The 27311-nt window shown below is 40.5% G+C and overlaps 1 protein-coding gene across 1 annotated transcript; it reads right to left on the bottom strand.

Annotated features, from left to right (window-relative positions):
• Window positions 1-274: 274 nt before the first annotated feature.
• Window positions 275-26983, bottom strand: LOC135735373 (uncharacterized). Its single transcript, XM_073814132.1, has 12 exons — window positions 26444-26983; window positions 7173-7479; window positions 6930-7015; window positions 6745-6797; window positions 6178-6202; window positions 5246-5310; window positions 5022-5114; window positions 4095-4408; window positions 2957-3135; window positions 2476-2648; window positions 2135-2349; window positions 275-1006 (listed from the first exon to the last, which is right to left on the bottom strand). Exons 1-12 carry the CDS (start codon window positions 26981-26983, stop codon window positions 771-773), a joined length of 2286 nt encoding a protein of 761 aa, XP_073670233.1. The 3' UTR covers window positions 275-770.
• Between the last annotated feature and the right edge of the window lie 328 nt (window positions 26984-27311).

Consider the following 27311-nt stretch of genomic DNA (forward strand, 5'->3'; position numbering starts at 1 on the left):
AGATTTGGCTCCAGAGACTGCGGCTTTGGGGTTGGCCCGGAAGAACTGGATGCATTCCCAGAAGCAAATCCATCTCTGACTCCATGTGGTGATGCAAACATTCAGGAGTACTTGGACTATGTAATGGAGCACTTCCAATTACAGCAGCCAGGAAACTGGGAGTCTGCATCAGAACTTTATCTACGGCTCAAAGAAATTGGACAGCTGTAATTGCACTATTTATAGTGTACAATTAAACAGATGTTTATAAAACTATTTCTTTTATTATGTTCTATGTTCTTAGAAATACATGTCATTTAAAGACATCCACATAAGATTACACTCCATTTTAACATTACAGTAAAAAGACTGCTCCTGAACAAAAATGTGTAATACAACAATGGTTGACAGACAGTGCACAGAGAACTGACAAATGCAAGTCAATGGCAGAAAACTCTAGTCAATAAAAAGCAAAATAGCCATTGATTCTAGCAGTCTAGTCAAACAGTAGACACAGTAAATGTAGACAGTAAAAGAACATGGTTTACCGTTCCTGGACAAAAATGTGTCATACAACAATGGTTGACAGACAGTGCACAGAGAACTGACAAATACAAGTCAATGGCAGAAAACTCTAGTCAATAAAAAGCAAAATAGCCATTGATTCTAGCAGTCTAGTCAAACAGTAGACACAGTAAATGTAGAGAGTAAAAGAACATGGTTTACTGTTCCTGAACGAATCATTTGGTGTAGGTAATGGTGGTGTACAGCTAATACAACCCTGATTGCTTTTAGAAGCAGCCAAAACCAGGAGAGTTCTGAATGCCAAAGTCCATATTGGACTTGAAGAGTTCAAAATTACTTAACACTGGCAATTTCAATGTGTTAGCACACGTATTTGCCATTGGATATGGTGAATCTTCAATGAATTCCAGTTTTGGCTGCGGGTTCAGTCCAGATGGGGGGAGAGAATTCAGTCCAGTGGCAAACATGAGCACCTCCTCCACTGATACAGCAGTCTGGCCTTCTATAAATGAATATAATTGTTCACAAACATCCTGGTGTTAAAAAGTTGAATTCCTTATAAAGTACTTTACTACAGTTTTTTTTCTGAATGCTTAAATGCTAACCGTGATTCTTATAGCACAATTTCTAAAACTATTACTTTGTATAGCAAAACCACTCACTGAGTTTGCAAAACTAAAAGCACAAACACAGCTTCGCACTCAGTTTGCAATTTTGTTACACAACAAAACTGTAGGAACAATCCACTGCACATCACTCTTTTTGCAGAACTGTAAACATAACTTACTGCTTTACACTCAATACAAAAACACAATTTTTACAAAGGTTTCACACCGCAAGCGCGAGCAGCGCGTGAGGAGAGCGTTTGCTGCGCGTGGCCATTGTGCTTTCACACCGGCTGCGTTTGCAGTGCATAGTGTCCAGTTTAATAACAGTATAAAAATCTCAAGTACACATTACTTTATTTTACATGCATTTATGAGCAAAACCTCTTCAAGACGCTTTTTGATGGTCAGTGTAATTTATATAACTGATTTGTTTAACTCACATTTTTTTCATGCTGTTCTGGTCCGTGTAATGATAGATGTAGACACAAAACACAATTATAGACATAAAAAGCCCATGGCACATTATTAAATCTGTTTCTCTGAAGTTTTACGATAAAATAAAACATTCACTCAGTGATTAACAGCATGAAGCAGTCGATCGTGTTTCCCTTCAACAGTTTAAGCATAAGATTTAAATTTATAGATGTATCTATTTCTCTGAAGATTATTAGGATAGATGAGGACTCATTTGCTGGACAGAGAATGACAGCGCAGTCTCCTGCGCTTCAGCAACGCCCCTGCCATGCGAGCACGCGCTGCTTATGCGTGCGGTGTGCATGCTTTAACTTGTTAACATGGGCGCCGAAAAAAACATGTGCCGCTTGCGCGCTGCTCACGCTTGCGGTGTGAAACCAGCGTTAGGCAAGGTGTGTTAACTTTTGCAAGAGAACTACAATGTCTGATTTGGGGAAATGTTTTCCTTTTTGTTTTAGTTTTGCAAAAATAGCCAATAGTTAAAAAATGTGCTAAAGCAATCATAAAAAAACTAACTTAAAATAGTGGATTTTGCACTTTTTGCAAACCTTGACAATCAAGGAGGTAGTCATTCCAAAATCCCAGGGTCTTTCCCTCTCTGACCCTCCTATTGCTCCCCAATGGACTCAAGTCTGGCCTGAAGAGATCCTCCAGCAACTCAGCAGTGAGCTGCTTTTCTACATGGCACAGGACAGGGGACAGCAGTGCTGGGTACAGCTGCAGTGCGTTGTACAATCCAAGAGCTGAGAGTCCTTCTTTAAACCTGGAGAAAACATGTAACAGACAGATTATTTCCTAATTTACGTGTCACTAATCTACAAGCAAAAAACATGTCCATTGGCTGCCAAAGACTTTTATATGTTTAATTTCATACAAGATAGATTAATACCTGTCAATCACACACATGTTACGATCAATGACAAACCATCTCAGGAAGTCGGATACAATGGTCATCTTGTCCTCAAGGGACTTCACACATCTGAAGCACCCTGCAGTCTGCAACATCGTGGTGTGCTTAAGAGTACAGTCTTGCAGATCTTCCAAGGAAGCAGCACTCTCAATCTAGAAGACAGAAAAGACCAAGAAACATTCAGTATACACACCATTTCTACAGTATCTCTTCAATCTCTTTTGATCCCATTTTTGGTTAAATCACATGATGAAGATACAGCACATGTGCTCATAAATAAATCATCCCCTACATATAGCTTTCAGTGTCTTGCAAGTTTGGAACACCTCAGTGTGAAGCGCCAAACGCTAACTGTGCACATTAACTGTGAGTGTTGAGCATCCGAAACTTTACATTTTAATGCCTTGGTTGATCACACTGAGGATACCAGACCTTGCCAGAGCCTTAACTCTTTTCCTACCTCTCTCAAAGCTTGCCCTATCTCTTCGTCGGTTATTAAATTAACTGTTGCTTTGAAAGAGGGCTGGCCTGCAAGGAAATGCACAAAATCTTCTGACAGGAAATGAGGGCCTGGACCGCCATGTACTACTGAAACTGCGATCATCTTTCCTGCCAAGAAGTACTCGTCCTCCCTGACAGCTGCGAATGAAAATCATTAATACAAATCATTCATTTTCAAAACTAAAACACAGCACCTTACATTCAAAAAAGAATGGTGGTCATTTTAAAGGGACTGTAAGTAGTATTTACTCCCATCTAGTGGTAAAATTGTATTTTGCATTCAAACGAACAGTGCTCTCTAGTGCCTCGCCTTTCCAAATGCGTGTTGCAACTACAGTAGCCGTTATGTAATCACTGATCTCCTTGTCCGTGTCAGCTGGTTCACGTGTTCTGAATGGAAACGCGTTGTGGAAACGCGTTGGTAGGCTAGTGCTTTTTGTCCCTCTCTGCTATTACAGTTTATCAATACGGCGGAACGACATGGAAGCCTCCTTGGACTTACCCGTTCAATGTTAGTAAAGAGAAGAAATTCTAAGCTTACAAAGAAAAGTCAGATCACTGGCAGAGGTCATTTGACACCAACGAGGACATATTTATGAATAAAGACATTGATTTTGATTAATAAAACACTTAAAACCCTACTTACAGTCCCTATAAGGAATACTTCACCAATTCAGAAAAGAAATACAGAAATTTCACTCCCAGGGGGAAAATCCAGGTAGATACCACAGCCAAACAAAATTATTACTAGGTTTCTAATTATTCAAAGCTTAATTCAAATCGATGAAGTATCCCTTTAAAAGAACAAATACGGTGCAAAATGACCCATAACCCTGTTGTTCAAGGTCATCACATGCAGCCCATAGGAAAAAGAATGAGAAAATTTTGGACAACAGGCCAAGTAATGGACAGGCAGCTTAAAGCAGACCCAATAGGGGATAGAAAACTGAAAGTAAGGAGCTATGGGTCATTTTGCGCCAGATTTGTCCTTTAAGACAACCAAGCATAATTCAACTGGTTGATGACCGGAGCCATTTAAAAGTAAAAGGACATATCAATTATATAAATGTGTAGTGCAAGTACAAAACCATGCATACCCTTCGCATTATAGGTAATGTAACGATGCCCTTCTGGTCCACTGAAAATCGGGCGATTTTTCAGATGACTCATTAGGAGAGTTAGAAATTCTCTTTTTGGCCCACCTGTATCCACAGAATCTTCAAACACCCCAGCATCATCAGTAAATCTGACCAACAGGTCGTATTTTTCTGAAAATGTGCTTCGCTTGAAACCTCGTAGAGCTCCATCCCACACATCTGACCGGCAAACATTAAACCTGCTGACCCTTCCATGATCAATACTTTGAGAAAGATCATAGATGATATCCGGTAATGTAATGTCGGAGTCCATCCTACAGTTACACAAAAGGGTCTTGCATTGGTAAAAACAGCAAGCAACATAATCTGATTGTGATGTGCAGTGAAAGGCTACTTTGACATGTAGTAATTCCATCTTTGTCCACTCATCAATATACAGACATGCTAGACTGCCTGTAAACCAACACTGCTGACTTCTTATAGAAGTGGGCTTAATTGACTAAGAACTTGTTAGAATGACAGTTGATAAAGGATCTTGACTTGCGCCAGAGTGATTGCTAACGTACTACATTCTATGTCTAGTATTACATACTTCATTATCTATTGTGTCACCATAAAAAACGCATCAAAATGCATTGTGTGTTTACTCTACAGAACATGTGTATACATGCGTCTCAAACCACCTCCACTTAGGGTATTTAGAACGAGCCACTTGTGATTGGATAGCCCTAGACACATTCTAGTGACACATGTAAACAGGTCTAAGTGAATGGCAGACATGTAGCTTGATTTATAATGTAGCTGAAACATAAGCTGGGTTGAGTAGGACGTGGCTATCAAATGTCTGTCTAATAATGATCATGTTGCAAATTCAATCTAAAAAATCATTACCATAAAAGTTCTATTTCTTTGCAGTTACCAACTTACATTGTCTTGCCCCCTACATCCATAGGAACAGGAGCAGGCATGTCATCCTCCTCCTCCTCCTCGGTTTGTGGTGCATACACACATGTGTATGTGCTGTAAAGGTTGAGCCAGACAAGAAGCTTTCTAACCTTAGCCAACACTGTACATAGTCAAAACCGTACTATACAGTAGTAGTAAAAGTATATTGATCATTTGGTAATATAGTTCTACATTAATATGCATACCTGTAGTACTTTAACATGGCTGGTTTAGGTGGATCCGGACAATCCTCAGAATCAGATATGACAATCTGAAAAGGAAATTGACAGAATATTTTTTGATTGTCAAACACCACAAGCAGGGTTTGAAATTCCTATACAGTTCCCATTTCAAGTTTCCATAATTTCACAACATTCAAATTTAGAAAACCTACTGGTCACCGGCATACACTTTTGTAATCAATGTAACCACTTAACACCACAACAAGTAAAACAAGCATTTGCCAAGCTATCCAAAAAAACCGGCCTTCCTAACTGATATTCTCACGTCTATCAAAAGGTTTGGGGTCGCCTCCGTGGCGGCTGGTGACTTCTTTTTTTGAGGGCGCACGATGCAAAGTTCGTCACAACATGTATGTAGCCAGTCAAGTGTGTGGTTCGTAATTTCAAAATATGTGTTCTGCGCTTTGAGAGATCCTATGTGCATCACGTGTCTTGTCAAAATAAGTGCCTGCTGCAGACGCGTCTAAAGGGTTAATGGTAAAAGAGACGCTCGCGTTTGCCAGATACTCACATAATCTCATGCGTAATCAGAGTTTACTGTTAAGTGATTGTCTTGCGTGTATTTTCATCATAAACGTTTTAACGCGTGTTGAGCAGGCACTTATTTTGACAAAACACTTGATGCACACAGGATCTCTCCACACGCAGGACACATATTTTGGAAAAGGGAACCACACACATGATACTCCGAACACTTATTTTGAATTAGCGCCCCTCGGATGAGGAGTCACAAGCCGCCACTGGGTCGCCTACTCATTTCACCACGGGCCTTCATTACATCTGACTTCATGAAATAGCAGCCTGCAATGCTTAAAAATCAAATCACATTTTTAATAATTCTCCAAACTGAATAGGAACCCAGAACAATGGACTTAAAAAGAAATGTACTTCAATACCTGCTCAGTTTTCTGTGTTTCCATTCTGAAATGAAATTCAGAGGAAGAGAAGAGTACACAAGTTATGGTAATCTATAATAACCTTTATAATATTTGCTCGATTTTTATGGTCAGACAATCATGGCTAAAATTGTTGGCACACCTCCCTCATGACTGGTTAGTTTGAAACAAAACTCACACACTTTTGAAGGTTTTTTGACGAAATAACCAAACCAGGATATTTTCAATAGCTCAACACAACAATTAATTTTCCTTTTACCACCGCAAAAGACACTTGTTGTGAAGGGTGCCAATACTTTTGACCGTGCAGTATTGACTTCCTGCGACATTTTAGTGGCATTTTGTGTTGAATTTGGGGAAATCAATTGTTGTTTTGCTGCAATGAGCTATTGAAAACATCCTGGTATGGTTATTTCATCAAAAAAACTTCAAAAAGTGTGTGAGTTTTGTTCCAAAACCAACCAATCCTGAGGGGTGCCAAGACTTTCAGCCATGACTGTAAATTTCCTGGGGCTATTACAATTATGACATCTGATAAATAACTGAAATTGAGAAATTAGAACTTACACTTCTTGCTTGATTTGGTGTTTGGGTGTACTCTCATTCAGAGGTTCACAAAGCTGAAGTGGAAGAAATACAATTGAATCCAACAAACAACAAAATTTGTCATAATATTGTAGTACAAACACTTCTGATCATGTAAAGCACAAGTATATAATCTTAACTACAGCGCCTGTTTCATATCATCTCACCACGGTGTCAGCCTCACTGAATTCCAAAGACCTCCGGGTTCTCACAATGACTTCGGAATCGGAATCTGAATCAGGATCAGCATATGCTACATTCAAGAATGTTCAAAACACATTATTATGATAATGACTAACATTATGATTATACAAATCACAGCAATGACAATTTGAAAAACATGTAAATTATGTTATATTATATTATATTACAACAATGAAGAATACATAAATATTACCAGATCCACTAACCTTCTTGGAAATGTTCATCCGGACATACAAAAAGTGTAATGCGGCAATATGGCTTGCCAATTTCTTTTTTATATTCAGCTAAAAGGAATGGCTTTTCGGTCCCAGGGACAACAACCACCTCGGAGCCATCGGGAAACAGAAGACGGTAGGGTCCATCATCCATGTCTTTGTTGAATGTTTTCAATTTCTGGACAGCCTGTTTTAGAAGGTCAGCTGCTGCTACCTCTGGCATGGTCCATAATGGGAGCATTTTCCCTCTCACAGGTTTGAGGTCGACTCCATTGCGCATCATCAATCCAACGTTTATCTAAGACAATGTAAAAATACTAATATTAATAGGCCTGCACAAGACTTTCTTCAAGCATCTTGTGTACGTAAATGTCATTATTATTTAAAATATACTGTAAGTTGAACTATTGACATGACATAGTGCTAGTAGATATAGACCATCATTTCTATAATGACATGTTTAACAATGTTATCTTTGTTGTTGTTTTTTATGTTCATATTTCATGCATTAAGGTCAACATAACTTTACCTGAACTTTTTTCTTTGTTTGTGGCAAGGCTGTTTTTTTGTGTCTCTTCTTTCAGTTCTTTCTTGTGACTTGATAGCCTTGTAGCTCATGAACTGCTTGTATGTTGCACACCTTGTGCTAGCTGTAATAAGAACATGGTCAGAGATAAACATAGATTCTTAATAGGTAACGTTACTTGTAAGTGTTATCAACAGAATATAGTGGCATTAACAATTGTTTTAGAGCTACTACTTCTAGCATAAAGGTGTTTTTTAACATACTTTGTTTCTCGCTATCTGCTATTTTCACTCATACTGATGCGAGTCTGCTGTAATTCTTTAAAAGTTACGTCAAGCTATGCGACTCAACTGTTTCCATCAACTTTATTCGCATTAACTTATGGTTTTATCGTGATAAAAGTGTAGTAACCCTGGCTTTTTTGTGTAAAAAACCATGGTTTTACTACACTAACATGGTTTAACTACGGTTTTTGAAAACCATGGTTGTCAAAATCATGCTTATTTTGTGGTTTCCATGGTTTTACTACAGTAACCATGTTTTTTTTTTTTGTTTTAACAGTAGTAAACCATGGTTAATTTTCGTAAGGGTCTAGCGAATCAAATATCTATGTGCATCAGAAATTTTATGCGCATTTCACGTGTTCCCAACCGGGATGTTTTTAATCGAATAACGTTAGTTAAAATGCGCATTAAAAAGTTGGATGGAAACACAACTTCAGTCACCTGGACTGGCTAGCAAGCCAGTTGCTATTTGTTGTTGCTAGCTAGTTTAAGAAAGTACTTACTAGTTGCTGAAGTAGTTGCTATTTCGCCATCTTCTGCGGCTGAACTTGAGGCCATTTTACCGCCGTCAGGCAAAAATGTTAAGCATTTTCCACATTTGTGACAGAAACGGCTACGGTTGATGGGGGTCCCGGTGCCGCAGTAGGGGCAGAACATGGTACAACAATGAACGCTGCTGTTAGAAAAAGAAAAAAACCGGGCATTTCCTGTAGCCACTACTTCCGGCTTCTTCTTCTTCTGAAATTTTATGGCGGTTGGCAAACCAGCTTATGGTGCACTACCGCCACCTACTAAACTGGAGTGTAGAGCACTTCCGGCTATTGTACCTACCCTTTCCGTAAAAAACGTAAATTTGTTTTAAAACTTGTAAATTTGTTCACTCATTGTATTTTTTTTTAAATTGTATATTTGTTTTAAAACTTGTAAATTTGTTCACTCATTGTAATTTTTTTTAATTGTATATTTGTTTTATAACTTGTAAATTTGTTCACTCATTGCAAATTTGTTAAAAAAACTTGTAAATTTATTCACTTATTGTAAATTTGTTTAAAACTTGTAAATGTGTTCACTTATTGTAAATTTGTTGAAAAACTTGTACATTTAAAAAAAATTGTAAATTTGTTTAAAAAATTGTAAATTTGTTAAAAAAAACTTGTAAATTTGTTTTTAATCTTGTAAATAAAATTGCACCCCGAGGCCACCGTACATATCTGCCTTTCCATTCTTCTCCAGTTCTTTTATGGTAGGCTTCTTGCATGCAATGTCTCTTTTATCTAAACAAAACAAGTAGCTTGATCCTTCCTGGAAATGTTAAAGTTTTCTTTGCAGTTGTTTTGGTCTCCTAGAACTGTGTGGTCAGCTGCTTTGCTTTTTATGCAATACCTGTGTCTTAATTCAATTGAAATCATCTACATTTTAACAACTGTTATGTTTTGTCTTTATGTAAAAGCACGTTTGGTAAGTGTTCTCCTATTGTTTTCAACAACTTATTCCTTTGACAAGTTCAGTGGAAGCTTCTAGCAGCATAATTTTTAGGAAGCATTGATGTTCACATGGAAACCAATGTCTTGTTCAAGACCATAGCATGAAGTTAGATCCCCTGTTCAGTTCAGGGCCAGCTGGGCTGACTTTGTAAATAACTGCTGTTCAGTTCTGTGCTGATTAAGTTGGCGTTGTAAATCACTTCTCTTAAAAAGTATTTAATTGTTTTTTTAAATGATGGGGGCTTATAAAGTAGTATATTAACATGCCCTTCTCTACAGGCTCTTTGCTATTAATAAGCCATAATCTAACTAATGCTCTTACAAATGTCTAGTTTGATTCCCTGTTGAGCTTCTATATATCTGTGCAGTTGCTGTGGTCTCCTAAAGCATTGGTAGAATTCTCTCAATAGCACTGAGACCACAAAAACAGCATAGTCTGGATTAACATATTCCTAACTGAACCAATGACCAGGCTGCTTGTATTGAACATAACCAATATGGCAGTTTTACACAAGGACCTTTAACAACCTTGTTACTGAACAAAGTAACAACCAGCTACATCCTTGGTCCAATTCTCAGCTAGTGCAATGTTTCAGTAAATCACAGATTTTAGAATGGCTCTTGAAACTGTCTGTGTGTTAAACAAAATTTGGGCAGATTCTACAGGCATCAACTTTATGTTTGTGCCTTGCCTAGCAGCAAGTCCTCTATGGCGCAGTGGGTAATGCCATTGTCTTCCGAGCGGAAGACTCTAGGTTCCAATCCTAGTACTGCCAGTGGGGTTGAGTGACCATGTAAGTGGTCATATCTGCCTTTCCATTCTTCTCCAGTTCTTTTATGGTAGGCTTCTTGCATGCAATTTCTCTTTTATCTAAACAAAACAAGTAGCTTGATCCTTCCTGGAAATGTTAAAGTTTTCTTTGCAGTTGTTTTGGTCTCCTAGAACTGTGTGGTCAGCTGCTTTGCTTTTTATGCAATACCTGTGTCTTAATTCAATTGAAATCATCTACATTTTAACAACTGTTTTGTTTTGTCTTCATGTAAAAGCACGTTTGGTAAGTGTTCTCCTATTGCTTTCAACAACTTATTCCTTTGACAAGTTCAGTGGAAGCTTCTAGCAGCATAATTTTCTGGAAGCATTTGATGGATCACATGGAAACCAATGTCTTGTTCAAGACCATAGCATGAAGTTAGATCCCCTGTTCAGTTCAGGGCCAGCTGGGCTGACTTTGTAAATAACTGCTGTTCAGTTCAGTGCTGATTAAATTGGCCTTGTAAATCACTCCTCTTAAAAAGTATTTAATTGATTTTTAAAATGATGGGGGCTTATAAAGTAGTATATTAACATGCCCTTCTCTACAGGCTCCTTGCTATTAAAAAGCCATAATCTAACTAATGCTCTTACAAACATCTAGTTTGATTCCCTGTTGAGCTTCTATATATCTGTGCAGTTGCTGTGGTCTCCTAAAGCATTGGTAGAATTCTCTCAATAGCACTGAGACCACAAAAACAGCATAGTCTGGATTAACATATTCCTAACTAAACCAATGACCAGCCTGCTTGTATTGAACATAACCAAGATGGCAGTTTTACACAAGGACCTTTAACAACCTTGTTACTGAACAAAGTAACAACCAGCTACATCCTTGGTCCAATTCTCAGCTAGTGCAATGTTTCAGTAAATCACAGATTTTAGAATGGCTCTTGAAACTGTCTGTGTGTTAAACCAGGGTACCCCCAGGATTGTCAAACCTAAATTCAAGGCTTTTTAAGACCTTTTTAATACCACTTCAAATGAAATTTAATACCTACATCGCACATCGGTAGAATAAATCATTTTAAATAACGTAATATACCTCAAATAATTACTATTTATAAGTGTTTGAACATTCATGACAATATGCCTCTGAAAGGCTGAGTCCAAGGCCCAAACGGCCTAACCCTTATCTTTACCCAACAATCAAAACCAACAATCAAATAGATTTAATAGATTTAAATGTCTATTTATTGTAAATTTGAAAATCCCTAAATCAGGGATGGGCAACTGGAGGGCCAGGGGCCACATGTGGCCCTCCTCTTTATCTTGTGCAGCCCGCCATGTTTAAATATGACCATTATGTCGGATAAGGTAATTTATGTTAAAACAATAGCCTTGTTTGATCCATGAAATAAGCTGCAAACCAAACAATAACACCAATTTTAAGGTATTCATTTTTATGCTGTTTAATATAGTTAAGATAATAAGAACATCTTATAACACTCATCAGTAATAATCTGAACCAGAACAATACTGACAAACAAAAAATTAACCATATTATGGCAAACACAACATCAAATTAAAATGTAATGCTATTTTGACCCTAAAAAGACAAGAGATCTGTTCACTGCACCAAACAAAAAACTGGACACAAGCTCATATATTTCTGTCAATCTTTATACAGGACCATACTAAAGTTTTCAAATGCTAACTTAGTGTGACAATGTAAATATGTAGCCTATAGCATATATTGCAAGTTGATATTATCTAATTAAACAGTAAACAAAATATATAATAGCTTTCAAATTTGCGTTATTGTTGCAGCTTATTATTGCATGAATCACACAAGACTATTGTTTAACATATAAATGACCTTCTCCGACATAATGATCATATCAAAACTATAGATTTACTAGTGACGGATTGTGGAACAGAATCCGTTCACAGGTGCGAGGACACCCGTCATTGTCCCGCCCCACATTCCCAAAGTCAACTTGATCGAGCAAGTGCGTGTTGTGCAGCTGCGAGCGCATAGAGAGAGTCGAGCGAGCGCTCATCCCAGCCTTTACTTTATCATCCCACCCTTTACTTTATCATCCCAGCCTTTTTACTTAACATTTTACTTTGCTCGCGTGACTGCATTTGTGCACTTTGAACAGAGAATGCTTTCCCGCGTGTGGATGTTCTGCGCGCTCGCTAAGATGCTTTTCCAAACATGGATAATGTTCTGTGCTCGTATCTGTGGCTCGCGCGTGGTTTTCGTGCACGCGAGTTTTGTGTCTGAATTAACAGCATATTAAATTTGAAAAATTAAGACCTCCGTGAAAAATTCAAGACTTTGAGGTGAAATTCAATACCTTTTAAGGCCTTAATATGGGAAAATGAAATTCAATGCTTTTTCAAGACTTTTAAGACTCCGCGGGTACCCTGTAAACCAAATTTGGGCAGATTCTACAGGCATCCAGTTTATATTTGTGCCTTGCCCAGCAGCAAGTCCTCTGTGGCGCAGTGGGTAATACCATTGTCTTCCGGGCGGAAGACTCTAGGTTCCAATCCTGGTAGTGCCAGTGGGGTTGAGTGACCATGTAAGTGGTCATATCTGCCTTTCCATTCTTCTCCAGTTCTTTTATGGTAGGCTTCTTGCATGCAATTTCTCTTTTATCTAAACAAAACAAGTAGCTTGATCCTTCCTGGAAATGTTAAAGTTTTCTTTGCAGTTGTTTTGGTCTCCTAGAACTGTGTGGTCAGCTGCTCTGCTTTTTATGCAATACCTGTGTCTTAATTCAATTGAAATCATCTACATTTTAACAACTGTTTTGTTTTGTCTTCATGTAAAAGCACGTTTGGTAAGTGTTCTCCTATTGTTTTCAACAACTTATTCCTTTGACAAGTTCAGTGGAAGCTTCTAGCAGCATAATTTTCAGGAAGCATTGATGGATCACATGGAAACCAATGTCTTGTTCAAGACCATAGCATGAAGTTAGATCCCCTGTTCAGTTCAGGGCCAGCTGGGCTGACTTTGTAAATAACTGCTGTTCAGTTCAGTGCTGATTAAATTGGCCTTGTAAATCACTCCTCTTAAAAAGTATTTAATTGATTTTTAAAATGATGGGGGCTTATAAAGTAGTATATTAACATGCCCTTCTCTACAGGCTCCTTGCTATTAAAAAGCCATAATCTAACTAATGCTCTTACAAACATCTAGTTTGATTCCCTGTTGAGCTTCTATATATCTGTGCAGTTGCTGTGGTCTCCTAAAGCATTGGTAGAATTCTATTAATAGCACTGAGACCACAAAAACAGCATAGTCTGGATTAACATATTCCTAACTGAACCAATGACCAGCCTGCTTGTATTGAACATAACCAAGATGGCAGTTTTACACAAGGACCTTTAACAACCTTGTTACTGAACAAAGTAACAACCAGCTACATCCTTGGTCCAATTCTCAGCTAGTGCAATGTTTCAGTAAATCACATATTTTAGAATGGCTCTTGAAACTGTCTGTGTGTTTAACCAAATTTGGGCAGATTCTACAGGCATCAACTTTATGTTTGTGCCTTGCCCAGCAGCAAGTCCTCTGTGGCGCAGTGGGTAATGCCATTGTCTTCCAAGCGGAAGACTCTAGGTTCCAATCCTAGTAGTGCCAGTGGGGTTGAGTGACCATGTAAGTGGTCATATCTGCCTTTCCATTCTTCTCCAGTTCTTTTATGGTAGGCTTCTTGCATGCAATTTCTCTTTTATCTAAACAAAACAAGTAGCTTGATCCTTCCTGGAAATGTTAAAGTTTTCTTTGCAGTTGTTTTGGTCTCCTAGAACTGTGTGGTCAGCTGCTTTGCTTTTTATGCAATACCTGTGTCTTAATTCAATTGAAATCATCCACATTTTAACAACTGTTTTGTTTTGTCTTCATGTAAAAGCACCTTTGGTAAGTGTTCTTCTATTGTTTTCAACAACTTATTCGTTTGACAAGTTCAGTGGAAGCTTCTAGTAGCATAATTTTCAGGAAGCATTGATGGATCACATGGAAGCCAATGTCTTGTTCAAGACCATAGCATGAAGTTAGATCCCCTGTTCAGTTCAGGGCCAGCTGGGCTGACTTTGTAAATAACTGCTGTTCAGTTCAGTGCTGATTAAGTTGGCCTTGTAAATCACTCCTCTTAAAAAGTATTTAATTGTTTTTTAAAATGATGGGGGCTTATAAAGAAGAATATTAACATGCCCTTCTCTACAGGCTCCTTGCTATTAATAAGCCATAATCTTACTAATGCTCTTACAAACATCTAGTTTGATTCCCTGTTGAGCTTCTATATATCTGTGCAGTTGCTGTGGTCTCCTAAAGCATTGGTAGAATTCTCTCAATAGCACTGAGACCACAAAAACAGCATAGTCTGGATTAACATATTCCTAACTGAACCATGGCCAGCCTGCTTGTATTGAACATAACCAAGATGGCAGTTTTACACAAGGACCTTTAACAACCTTGTTACTGAACAAAGTATCAACCAGCTACATCCTTGGTCCAATTCTCAGCTAGTGCAATGTTTCAGTAAATCACAGATTTTAGAATGGCTGTTGAAGCTGCTATTAGCCACAACCAGTGATGAAAATACTTAGATATGAAATTTTACTCTATTCTTCTATATTTCTCTCTCTCTCTCTCTCTCTCTCTCTCTCTCTCTCTCTCTCTCTCTCTCTCTCTCTCTCTCTCTCTCTCTCTCTCTCTCTCTCTCTCTCTCTCTCTCTCTCTCTCTCTCTCTCTGTCTCTCAGGGTAAAATAACGTCAAAAAGATTTGCATGCGCTGGATCATATTTGTGAGAGTGTACGTGACATTGTAAGCATAAAATAAATTTGCGTGCGCAAAACCAATTTTGTGTAGGTGTAAATCAAGTTGCAAGCGTAATAAAACAAGTTTTGCATCATTGTACTGTTAATCCTAAGTGTAATTCATGTCTTGTAAAACTGAAACTTCACATTTACACTAAATAAGTATGAACTGTATGCATCTGACCTCAGTTTTTCCGCGCTTACACTTTTGCCACGGTTTTTGCGCTGAAATACTGCCAAAAGCATTGCAAGTCTGCAAACAGTGGTGTGCAATGAAAAACACACGTTCATGAACGGCAAATATGAATTAATTGCGCAGAATCTGTCTCTGTTTGTAAAATAAACCAGGTGTAAATGACTTGTTGCATATGGAGGAAACCTATTTCCTGAAATAACCCTAATAACCCTGAAATAACCATAATCTATTGGTCCCTCTGCGTTTGCAGTTTTGTCACGATTCTCTCACTGATTTGAGTTTGCAAGCGCGGGTGGGAAGGCGGGTCTATGAAAGGAGGCTTCTGATGACTTATTGTTTTCTCTATTCTGATTGGTTCAATAAAACGCCAGGAGTTTTCTCAGTATCGTCCATGAGGCTGCAGGAATACTGCTACAATGACTTAAACCAGGGGTTCTCAAAGTTTACATTCAAAGGTCCAAATCTGAATTCTCATCATTTTCATAGGTCCGGAAAAACTTTATGTAAATCATTTGTTTATATAACAAATCAACACAAATAGTTTGGGAAAAACATAAGTGTATTTTGCATTTAAAGTAAAAAAAAATTTAAAACATAAACACAAGGAATATGCCAAAAGTAACGAGGTGCAAAATACAGAGCAACCTAATTAGAGAAATGGCACAGTTTGTTCTCCATCAGATGCATAAACCATGGAAAAAAAAGTGTGGTTGGTAGGCAGAGACACTGACCTAAATTAGGGGTGCGCCTGTAAATTGGTTTATTCTTGCTATGCTTCTCAATGAATTACGGTGAAATGCCACTACATCCAAAAGCCAGGGGGCGCTCTCGGGCAGAAACTTAATATGCGCTGCAGACAAAGAACCAGACACATGCAGCTCCAGGAAATGTCTTAAGGATATATTTTTATTGCTGTTCTTCAAACCTTTTCAGGTATTTTCATGATAATAAAGAATATGTATAAAGAATATGTTTGACGAGTGTTGCTTTTTCAAATGCATGTTTTAAACGACTCAAACCAACAGTGATTTCAGATTGATAAGGACTTACTGATCAAAAGCCGTAGTACATGAAGTAGCTGTGCTATCTGGGTGTGATGGCTACAGCGTCACACAAAATTTTTTAAAATAATTTGTTTTATTTTCGGACCAGGAATACTCTTAAATCTAAATAGAAAAAAAACTAAACGGATGGTTTACAAGTTTAATATGCATTTGTAACGTAGCAAATGCACACATTTAATCAATCACATAGAAATTAATGCACTTGTAATATGAAGTGGACGCGGGTCCGGATCAAGTTCCCGTCGGGTCCGGACCGGAGTCCGGACTTTGAGAACCCCTGACTTAAACTGTCATGCTTTGTTGTTCTTTCCTTTTTATTCTATTTAATTAAAGCTGCTTTGGTATGATGAACAATGGTTAAAAACGCTACATAACTAAAATTCACTTTTATATATTTTATATATATTCTTATATTTATATATATTACATTATTATATATTATATATTACAAAACACCTGCTTAAAATTCTGAATCAACACATGTCAGCCAGCTTAAAGGTTTATGTATTATAGACTAGTATGGAGTATTTGGTGCTACACTGAGTCGTTTCTTATTAATTTATGTTATAAATAGTAGGCTACTCCATTCCATGCCATATTATTATGGTCTAGGATGAAGTACATGGATGTATTCATCAGTGGCGGAGCCAGAGGGCTATTTGCGGTGGCAATTGCCACCCCAGACGAAGTCCTTGCCACCTCTGTTGCCACCCCGCTGAAAACATTACTTTGTTTGATTTTTACGAACATTTCTCAAATCTCCCAGCGGACGTGAATGCATCCTACGCAGCACGCACAAGCGTGGTGTTGCTGCTATCTTTTCATTACGCTTGTTCGACTTCATGCGGCGCCGCAAGAACCGACTGCCGGATGATGTCAAAGTTCCGCGAGAGCGATTTAAAAGCAAACTCCTCCGTATGATTTCGCGAATCACTCTCGCGGTACTTTCACGTAATGCAGCTGTCTATTCTCGCGGCGCCGCATGACGTCGAACAAGCCTATTGGTTAAGCTGACACGCAGCTCCTTTGTACTCCAAAACATAACGCGCCAACACGCACATGATCGATGAAGAGCGTTTTGCTGGTATGTACGGCTTTTATTGGTATTAAATTAAACGAAGTACTGTTTTAACGGGAAGTAAGGAAGACATTGCACTGTAGTGCTTAGCATTAATACTTCAATGAGCATTACTAGTCTTGTGAAACTGACTAATACTGTCACGCCTGCGTGAAGATGCTTAAAACAATTAAAAAACTTGTCGTTAGCAAATGTTCAGCAACAATCGGGTAGGCTTATTCATATTGTCACGTGTAATGCAGCATATTGAACTTAATAAAACGACCGTGGATATAGAACAGGGTTGTAAACAGCACGCTTTTCGGCGCCTCACGCTTTTTAAACGTCAGTTTGGGTGACTTGGGTCTGAGAGGGTTGAATTATAATTTCACAAAGTCATCTGAAGCCATTCCATAGCTTAATGTGAGGGACAGAAGTTTATTTACATAAGTACATTAAAGTTAACGGAAACTAGTTCCCTCCTCCCTTAACATAACATGTCTAGATAAGCAATTTTCCTTGTGTTGTCAAATAGGCTAGACCTCAATATACTCAGATTTTGTCGTAGTGTATTATTTTAATATTTGTATTATTAGTAACGGTGTACTTATGGTAAATAATAACAAGCAAATTGTTCAAAATTTTGGTTTCTTCATGAGGTGTGTAACTATAGGGACGATATTACCAACTTCTTTCTAAAGAAGCAAAAGTCAGGTGCAGATCAGGTCCAAACAGATCCCAGTTGTTCTATTTTTGCTGTATACTTAATATATATATAATTGTGTACATTTTGGAAAATAAACAACTTTAATTTAATCTATATACAGTGTACTTGAACACTTTGTATATTGACCCCCAAAAATAATACCTCGCCACCCCTTTGCCACCCCTGTTTTAAAAGTCTAGCTCCGCCACTGGTATTCATTAATTTTAGTTATGTAGCGTTTTTTAACAATTATTCATCATACCAAAGCTGCTTCAAATAGAATAGAAACAAAGAAAACAGAGAAAGAACGCTTAGGTTACTCACGTAACCCCGGTTCCCTGAAATAACGGGAACGAAGCATTGCGTCAGTTAGCTGACGCTATGGGGGAAACTCCTGTTTACTCCGTGACTGAAGCCTATTGGTTAACGTCTGTACAAAGTACAGACCAATGACGTTTGAACCCGCGCGCGGGAGGAACGCGTCCCTATATAAGCGCGGTTCAATCGTCAGGAGCTCATTATATTCGACTGAAGCGCGCAGCCGAATAACACTCGCTGCGTAGACGTTTGTAGCACGGCAAGAGACGCAATGCTTCGTTCCCGTTATTTCAGGGAACCGGGGTTACGTGAGTAACCTAAGCGTTCCCTTTCAATACGGTTCACTTCGCATTGCGTCAGTTAGCTGACGCTATGGGGGAACGTAATCCCATCACGCCGTGCATACACAACGTACTGAAGTGCCTTACCGGAGAGACACTGCGTGTGGCCCTATACCCGGCATATTCACAGCTTTAAAAGCAAATGTGTAAGCACCATATAAATTGTTGACGCGCACACGGTGGGGTTTTAAACGCACCGGGGGCACATAACATAGCACAAGACGGCGAGGTACCGAGCGCGCCGCGGCTGTGCGAGATAAGTAAATTCAGAGTCACGTTGGTGAGCTCGCTGAGCGCACCGTGGTGTACACATAAAACGCATGAGCGTGCATGATTGAGCCGAGAGAACCTGCGCTCGTAGGGCAGGGACGTCTAAGCTGTACAATCTGACAACGTAGACGGCGAAGACCAGCCGGCCGCGTAGCAGATATCAAATATAGATATAGATACCCCTGTAGACCAAGTTCATGAAGAAGCCAAACTCGCACCGAGTGGGCTCTATATAGGACATAGCTCATAGAGGGGCGTGAGCCGGTGCGATGGTTTCAACGATCCATCTAAATAACCACTGTTAGCAACAGACATACGTAGTGAGTGATCTGCGCAGCTCACGAACGGCCGATCTGACTATAATATGCGGCAGAACGGTTCGTAGCGTGGGATTATACAGATACCACAATAGTGTGAACCCAGGTGCACCCTCAAGCGCATCGGGATGCATATAGGTAGTATTATAGTGCACAGATCGGTGAGCTTTCCAAGCGCGCCGTAAATGTGTATTGACTATAAATTGCACGGGCACAGGTGAACACTTGAATACATCGTGAATGCATATAGATGAATCAGAGTGTTATAATGCACAGGCCGGCAAGATTCTCGAGCGCGCCGTCATGTGTTCTGATAATAAATTGTGCGCACACGGGTGAACTCTTCAGTGCACCGTGAATGCGTATAGATAAATCAGTGCACAGAACGCGCCGTGAATGTGTACAGATATGATTGATGAACGTAACGGTGGGCACCCAACGCACCGTGAACGTACACAGATGAACAACAATGTATGTGTCACAAAGCATAACACAGCTGTGTATACAGGTGAGCTTTCCCAAGCGCATCTTATTGTATACCAAAATGTTATAGCGTGTACATGTGAGCTTCTCTAAGCGCACGGTGGACGCATATAATTAAAAACCATATCGTGCATACAGGTGAGCTAATGGGCGCACCTTTAATGCAACAAACCTCAGTAGTGCGCGAAGCAGGGATGTCGAAGCTGTAAACTGACAACGTGGACGGCGGGGACCAGCCGGCCGTGTCACAATTGTCAATGAGAAACCTCTAAGACCATGCCCATGCTCTAAGACAAGTGAGCATAATTGTCACGGGAGGTGATAACGTCAACGATCCATAAATAGCCTGTATTGACAGGTGCTCCAGTGAGTGATCTGTGACGCAGATGAACAGCTGATCGTCTGATGTACGTCAGACGTATGTGTCATACAGGACCTTGGACAGTTCCAGAGCGCTGTGCCTCGGGCACCGTCCGCATCTGAGAAATGACAGGCTTATGAATAAAGTGAATGGCCAGCCGTAAAAGCATGGTTCGCTGTTACCGCCGCCGTCCGCATCTGAGAGATGACAGGCTTGTGAATTAAATGAATGGTCGGTCGTAAAAGCGTGGTTCGCTGTTATCACGGCCACATAGATATAGGTAGGGGAGAGAGCCGCCGTGCCTCTGTAGTGAGGAGAAAAGTGTTCCACCGGCGATTCGCGGGGGGTTTTGACTTTCAAATGTCACTAGACAGAATGGATCAGACTTTGCATAAGGACGCCTCGTGAAAGGGGTCCTAGCAGCTTGTGTCAATGTGTCATAAGGCACGTAATGTAGGTCGTGTCCCACGGCCCACGGATGCCATCTCCGCACGCCCATCGTAATGGGTTAATATTGGTAGTTAAGCATGAGATGCGTATCACTCTGATTGAACATAGCTTATAAAGCGATGCAATGAGTTTATAAAGGAGATGACTCGTCAGCTTGTTCAGGGGGCGAGATCTCAGTCTGGTTCGGTAAATAATGAAACCACCGTAGATTGCCCGACCGCATTATCACAATAACACGGTCGAGAGTGCTGCAGTGCTAAATCATCCTCTTAATGTACCGTATTCACAGTACAAGGTGATTTATATGAGACAAACGGCGTTCCACGCGCCGAAGGCTGATTGCCGTCGTAAAGCGTGTTCAACCCACAGCAAATGCTGGGCTAGCTCGTAATGACAGCACTTCATGCAGCCGTGTGTAACTTAAGCAAGCTTCCCGGCCGTCAGCTCGGGGCGGGACCTTTGCTTAGTCAAACTGAAGTGGACTTATGAACAGAATGCCACGATATTCAGCTTTCTGAGGCTCGTTAGAGGGGTACGTGTGCCCGTCTTAAACGAGATGCCGCGCGCGTCTGACTGTGCGCGCGCTTTAAGCTTTGAAACTTATTGTGGCGGGTAGCAAGCTCACTTGAGGTTGATATTACCCTTAATATCTCCGAGTATTGGAGCGGAGGTGTGAGCGTCTTCGGATCCGCTAATATAAATCAGCTATATGGCCGAAAAACGTCATAAACCGCTTGGCTGTAAGCCTTTGAGTGGCCGTCCGGAGAGGGCGCGATTCAAACGCTTGGAGCCATGCAAAAGTCTGAGGCTGTCCTTCCTCTAGGAAGAGAGAATAACAGCCGTAAGACCGTGCTCGTTTGCGCCATCAGCATCGTAGCGGAGAAACTGAGGTGGGCTGCGAGCGAATTTGGCAGAAAGGTGTTAGAGACACCGTACAGTCGTGGGGTGTCAATACACAGTATATGGCCAAACCGGGGTTTTTTCGGCTAGCGTCGATAGAATTATGGACAGCGGGCCGTGTGTGCGTATTACTGATTGCTTGTCAGTAACGCGATAAAGTGTTTAGAGACACTGTACAACCGTGGGTGTCAATACACAGTATAGTAAGCACGGAAATTACTCTTTTTAGAGGAATTAAATACCGTTCGCCACTATAGTGAGGTCGCATAGCCGACAGTATTACACAGTATGTTTGGATAAACAGCACACAGAAAACATTTCAGGGCAGTCCAGCCGAGGCGCGACATAACCCCTTTTCTCCCAGACAGTTTCGTTCTCTGTTGATGCAGCTGTGCTGCGGAGACCAGAGCTCAGCCGTTCAGGTGCACAAGCCTCAGTAGTGACGGTGACCGAACGGCTCACGGAGCAGGGTAGTATGTCTAGGTGGTTTAATGTCAGACTGAACCCATCGCAGAGAGGAAGTCTGCCGTGAGGCCCGCGGTTTTGCCGTTTATTAAAAGGGCAGAAAAACCGGGTATATATATAAGAATGTACCAATATTCAGCGCACTGATATAGGACGGGACTGAATAAAGGGAGGTATTCGGGCCTCAGTATATTATAAACAAATTCGTTCTGCCTCTGATTCCGTCTAAACCAGAGAGAAATTACCAGGCAGACAAAGAATGAGCTATCTGAAGTGAGATCGGCTCAGGCCAGTAAAGCTCTATAATAAGTGTTTTAGCGCTCCAATAGAGGCGTGTCCGCCTTATCGAGCAGACGAATGAGATCGTGCCGCTCCAGGAGGGGAGGGGCATGAAGCTCTCTTATAATGAGTGTTCTTGGTGCTCCAATAGCGGCGAATCGGCCCTATCGAGCAGACGAATGAGATCGCGCCGCTCCAGGAGGGGAGGGGCATGAAGCTCTGTAATCGTTGAACACTGGACAGCTGCATTTAGAGGCAGCGAGCCGTAATACCGCATGCTAGCTAAGCCGTTAAGAGACCTCACCACTGTGGGGAAAGGACCGAGGGACTCCGCGAGCGTGGAGCACGAGTGGCTGTGCTATGACAGAGACAGGGGCAGACCGCCCGTGTTTGCTTGTCGTATGCATCTATCCAGGTCTACGGTTCCCCGCTTGTTCATCTCAACAAGAGAGGAACGGCAGAGGGGAGCAGCAACACAGACAGAACAGCCATGCGTCGTGACGGTATCACCCGATGCACTCGGGTGATTAATATATGTGCCAGAGATCTCGCCACTGAATGTAAGAGGAGCGAAGGGACTCTGTAAGCATGAACGGTTGCGGTGTGACAGAACACAGGGGGGGTTAGTCCGTGTGTGCTTGTCTATGCATCCATCTAGTCTCATGGCTCGCCGTGTGTTCATCCCGGCGAGAGAGGAACAGCAGGGGGAGCACGAAACATGGATAAGACAACCAAAGCATAAGCGCGGTCCCGGCGTGGGAGGTGCCAGACCGGTAACGCGCTCGGAGGAAATTCATAGCAGAGAGGCTCACCGAGCCGCTGTGCTGGACGCTATTACAACAGCGTCTGCTCTTTTAGCTTATAGCTTTATATTAAAAATATTGATCTTACCGGGCGGCCGCAGGGGAGACCTCGTCAGGTGTGTCCGCTGCACAGGGCTCGTACCACGGCAAGCGAAGGCTATCTTCGGTTCTCGGCCGGAAAGCGGCAGGGGAAGACGCTAGACCTGGACTCTGCTATCTTCGGTTCTCAGCCGGAAAACGGCAGGGGAAGACGCTAGGCCTGGACTCCGCTGCAGGGCTTTTGTCAACGGCGAGGTAAGGCTTCTTCTTTTTCTTCGGAGCAGCGAGAGGTTCGCGCTGAAGGAGAAAATAATGAGCTCCTGACGATTGAACCGCGCTTATATAGGGACGCGTTCCTCCCGCGCGCGGGTTCAAACGTCATTGGTCTGTACTTTGTACAGACGTTAACCAATAGGCTTCAGTCACGGAGTAAACAGGAGTTTCCCCCATAGCGTCAGCTAACTGACGCAATGCGAAGTGAACCGTATTGAAAGGGAACAACAAAGCATGCCAGTTTTTTAGTATAAACTAGAATGGAGTATTTGGTGCTACATTGAGTCATTCTTATTAAGTAATGTTATAAATAGTAGGCTACTCCATTCCATGCAATATTATTATGGTCTAGGATGGAGTACGTGGATGTTTTCATTAATTTTAGTTATGAAGCGTTTTAACCAATTATTCATCATACCAAAGCTGCTTCAAATAAAATAGAAACAAAGAAAACAGAGGAAGAACAACAAAGCATGGCAGTTTTTTTTAGTATAGATTAGTATGGAGTATTTGGTGCTACATTGAGTCATTCTTATTAAGTAAGGTTATAAATAGTAGGCTACTCCATTCCATGCAATATTATTATGGTCTAGGATGGAGTACGTGGATGTATTCATTATTTTTAGTAGAACAGTGTAGCATATAATTCCAAATTCAAACTATATTCTAGTTAACGTATTTCCTAAACAAGTTACTGTAAGATACTATCACAGAAAAATCAAACAGAAGTAACAAAATCGCTACAGTTATGAATGAAGCCATATTAATGTGAGCAGTTTTACTTTTATGTATAAACAAAAGTTCTAAGTAAAAACTAGCAGCAGTCCCCTAGTAAGCAAGACTAAGCAAGGGTTGAGAAGAAAACGGGCTTTATATTGAACCAATCAGAATAGAGAAAACAATGAGTCATCAGGTGCCTCATTTCATAGCCCTGCCGTCCCACCTGCGCTTGCAAACTCAAATCAGTGAGAGAATCGTGACAAAACTGCAAGCGCAGAGGGACCAGTAGGTGTCGGGTTACTTCAGGAAATAGTTTTTCTCCATATACAACAAGTCATTTACAACTGGTTTATTTTACACACAGAGACAGATTCTGCGCAATTAATTCATATTTGCCGTTCATGAAAATGTGTTTTTCATTGCACACCACTGTTTGCAGACTTGCAATGCTTTTGGCAGTATTTCAGCGCAAAAAAACGTGCCAAAAGTGTGAGCGCGGAAAAACTGAGGTCAGATGCATACAGTTCATACTTAATTAATGCTAATATGAAGTTTCAGTTTTACAAGACATGAATTACACTTACGATTAACAGTACAATGATGGAAAACTTGTTTTCTTACGCTTGCAACTTGATTTACACCTTCACAAAATTGGTTTTGCGCACGCAAATTTATTTTATGCTTGCAATGTCATGTACACTCTCACAAATATGATCCTGCGCATGCAAATCTTTTTGACGTTATTTTACCCTCATAATGGTTGCTTTAGCGAGGAGCTTTTGACTGCCTTTTCCGGTAAGTGAGCGCTGTGTTCTGTATCACAATGTGGGGCTTATTCAAAAGGGCTGGATGATTAAAGGGTGGGTTTTTGGTAATGTGTAGTCCCTGTATTCCAGCGTATCCGTGGGTGATCCGAATGCTGTGCATCTTGGCCGTGGCTCTATACCGAAGCCTATCTAAAACTTTATGTCTATTAGTTTGTGGTAAGTCGATGTGAGTGTATTAGTGGGGAATTTTAATTGTAATCTGGGATCGGGAATAATACGGGTTGTGTTTATTCATATTTTGTAGGATTCTCCCTCTCACTTTGGCTGATTATTGTTCCTGCCGTAGATTCATTTTCTACTGCAACTGTGTGTTACATAAACCCTGCTAAATCGCGCCGTATTACGCTGGGAACTGTTGCTGCTGTCTGGTTTCTGTGAAGTGTTCAGTTACATTGCAACGTCTTTCTGAGCGGAGAATAGCTCCCCCTACTCAAGCTGGCGCTGAGCGTCTGGACTCGTTCTATGGGATTTCGGTCCCACCTGTAGATTTACTGTTGCCTAACTGTTGTTTTTAGTTTTTGTTTTGTCTGAATAATTGTATGTCGATTTTGCCTTCGTTATTAGTTAGTTAATTTGCATTTCTTTATTTTGTTTCTTTTTGAAATATTTGTGTAATGGAGTGTGTTGTGACTTTTGGGATTTATTTTGTGTTTGTCTGAGTAATATTATTTTTGATATTTATTTTGTGTTTAATTTTCTTTCAGTAGCTGAGGTCCCCACGGGTGAAGGATCTGGTGGTGGTGGTTGTACTATCCTGACGTTTGCCGTGTTACACCTTTTTGGAGTGTATGATTTGTAATCTAAGTTCACGGTGTGGTGTGTGTGTGTGTGTGTGTGTGTGTGTGTGTGTGTGTGTGTGTGTGTGTGTGTGAAGTGTGCTCTTTGACACGTACGCCGGTGATCACTCCTGTGGGTTACCTCAGCCCTGCATGTTGTGTTTGTTTTGATTACTCCCTCATCCAGCTGCCAGTCACTGCACATTTTGCAGTGAGAATATTGAGTGTTGTAAAACCTATGGTGTTCTGTAGTGATGCTATCTGTTTTGTCTCTATATTGAAGTGTTGGAGAAAAGTGATTGGAGTCGAAACGTACTCCTTTTAAAACTAATTGTTCTATTTTATTATTATTGATTAATAAATTTTGTATTTTTGATACTCATGTTCTCTGCCTGCCTTTATTTATATATGAGAAGTGAACCTGTGTGACGTAGTGGTCCTTTTTGTTTCCTGTGTAGTTCCCAGGTGGCGTAGTCGAATTCCCCTGCAAGTAGGTGGACTTGCGTTGTTAATTCTAGATTGTCATTTTGTCATTATGCCACATGGACAAAAAGTACTGGTAGGTTTGAATTTTGCTCTAGCATTGTACACATTTACATATGTTTGGTCTGCATGGGCATTTTTATAGAAACATTTGAGTCTTAATGTCCGGAAAAATTTGAAAAGTTCAATCTTTGTGACAAAAGGGTCTGTAGCTTTAGCTGGAACAAAACTTAAACCCTTGTTAAGCAAACTTACTTCTTGTGGATGTAATTCTTGACCTGTGAGATTGAATATCAGATTATCTTTGGACGAGTTCCTCTCTTCTGAACTGATTGTGTTTCCCCTTACCCCCACGCCTCCCCCGTCGAGTGGTCTTCTTCGAAGTTGGTATTGACGTGACATCCTTGGGTGGTTTTCTGTGTCGCTTGTGTGATCAGATAAAAAATCCACATCACTGTCTCCACTGGATGCAGAAGTGAATGGAATCTCATCTTCAAACCTAACCTTAAGGAAGGGTCTGGTGAAGGTGCGGGTAAGGTTGAGCCAGGGATAGACTTTATGGTCTTTGTAGTCCAAAGTGTCTCTGCGAAATTTGCGTATCTTCTTCTGTTGTATGTCTTGTTTAAATTCTGCCAAGGAGGTGTTAAGCAATTCCATTTGTATATTGAAAGTGACTTCACTATGAGACACAATGATGGAAGCTTTAGATTCCTCAATGTCCACTCTCACCTTTGTGAGTTCCTTCTGCGTGAATTCAATCACAAGAAGAGTGAGGTCCAATGATGCCTTGTTCATGATTTCACACCATTTCTTACAAAACTCAGGATCTCCTCCTCCAATTGTGGGTGCCTTTTGGATTTTCAATCTCTGGGAATTCTGCTTACTCTCCAGTATTCACTTAGAGTTGAACCGTGTAAAGTATGCCGGATCTTTTTCTCTAAGAGGTGTTTATAATGCTTCATGGAGTTTTGTATGGTCTCAGCGTACAGAACATTAGTGTCAGCTCTAGGAAAAAGGATATCTTCAGGATTAAAGGTGAAAGTTGTTGCTTTGGATTCTGTAATTAAGTTGATCTCAGCAAAAGATGAAATCTTCAGTAATGGATGGAGCAGCAAACAGATAA

The sequence above is a fragment of the Paramisgurnus dabryanus genome, chromosome 3 (assembly GCF_030506205.2).
Source record: "Paramisgurnus dabryanus chromosome 3, PD_genome_1.1, whole genome shotgun sequence".
NCBI classification, from domain to species: Eukaryota; Metazoa; Chordata; class Actinopteri; order Cypriniformes; family Cobitidae; genus Paramisgurnus; species Paramisgurnus dabryanus.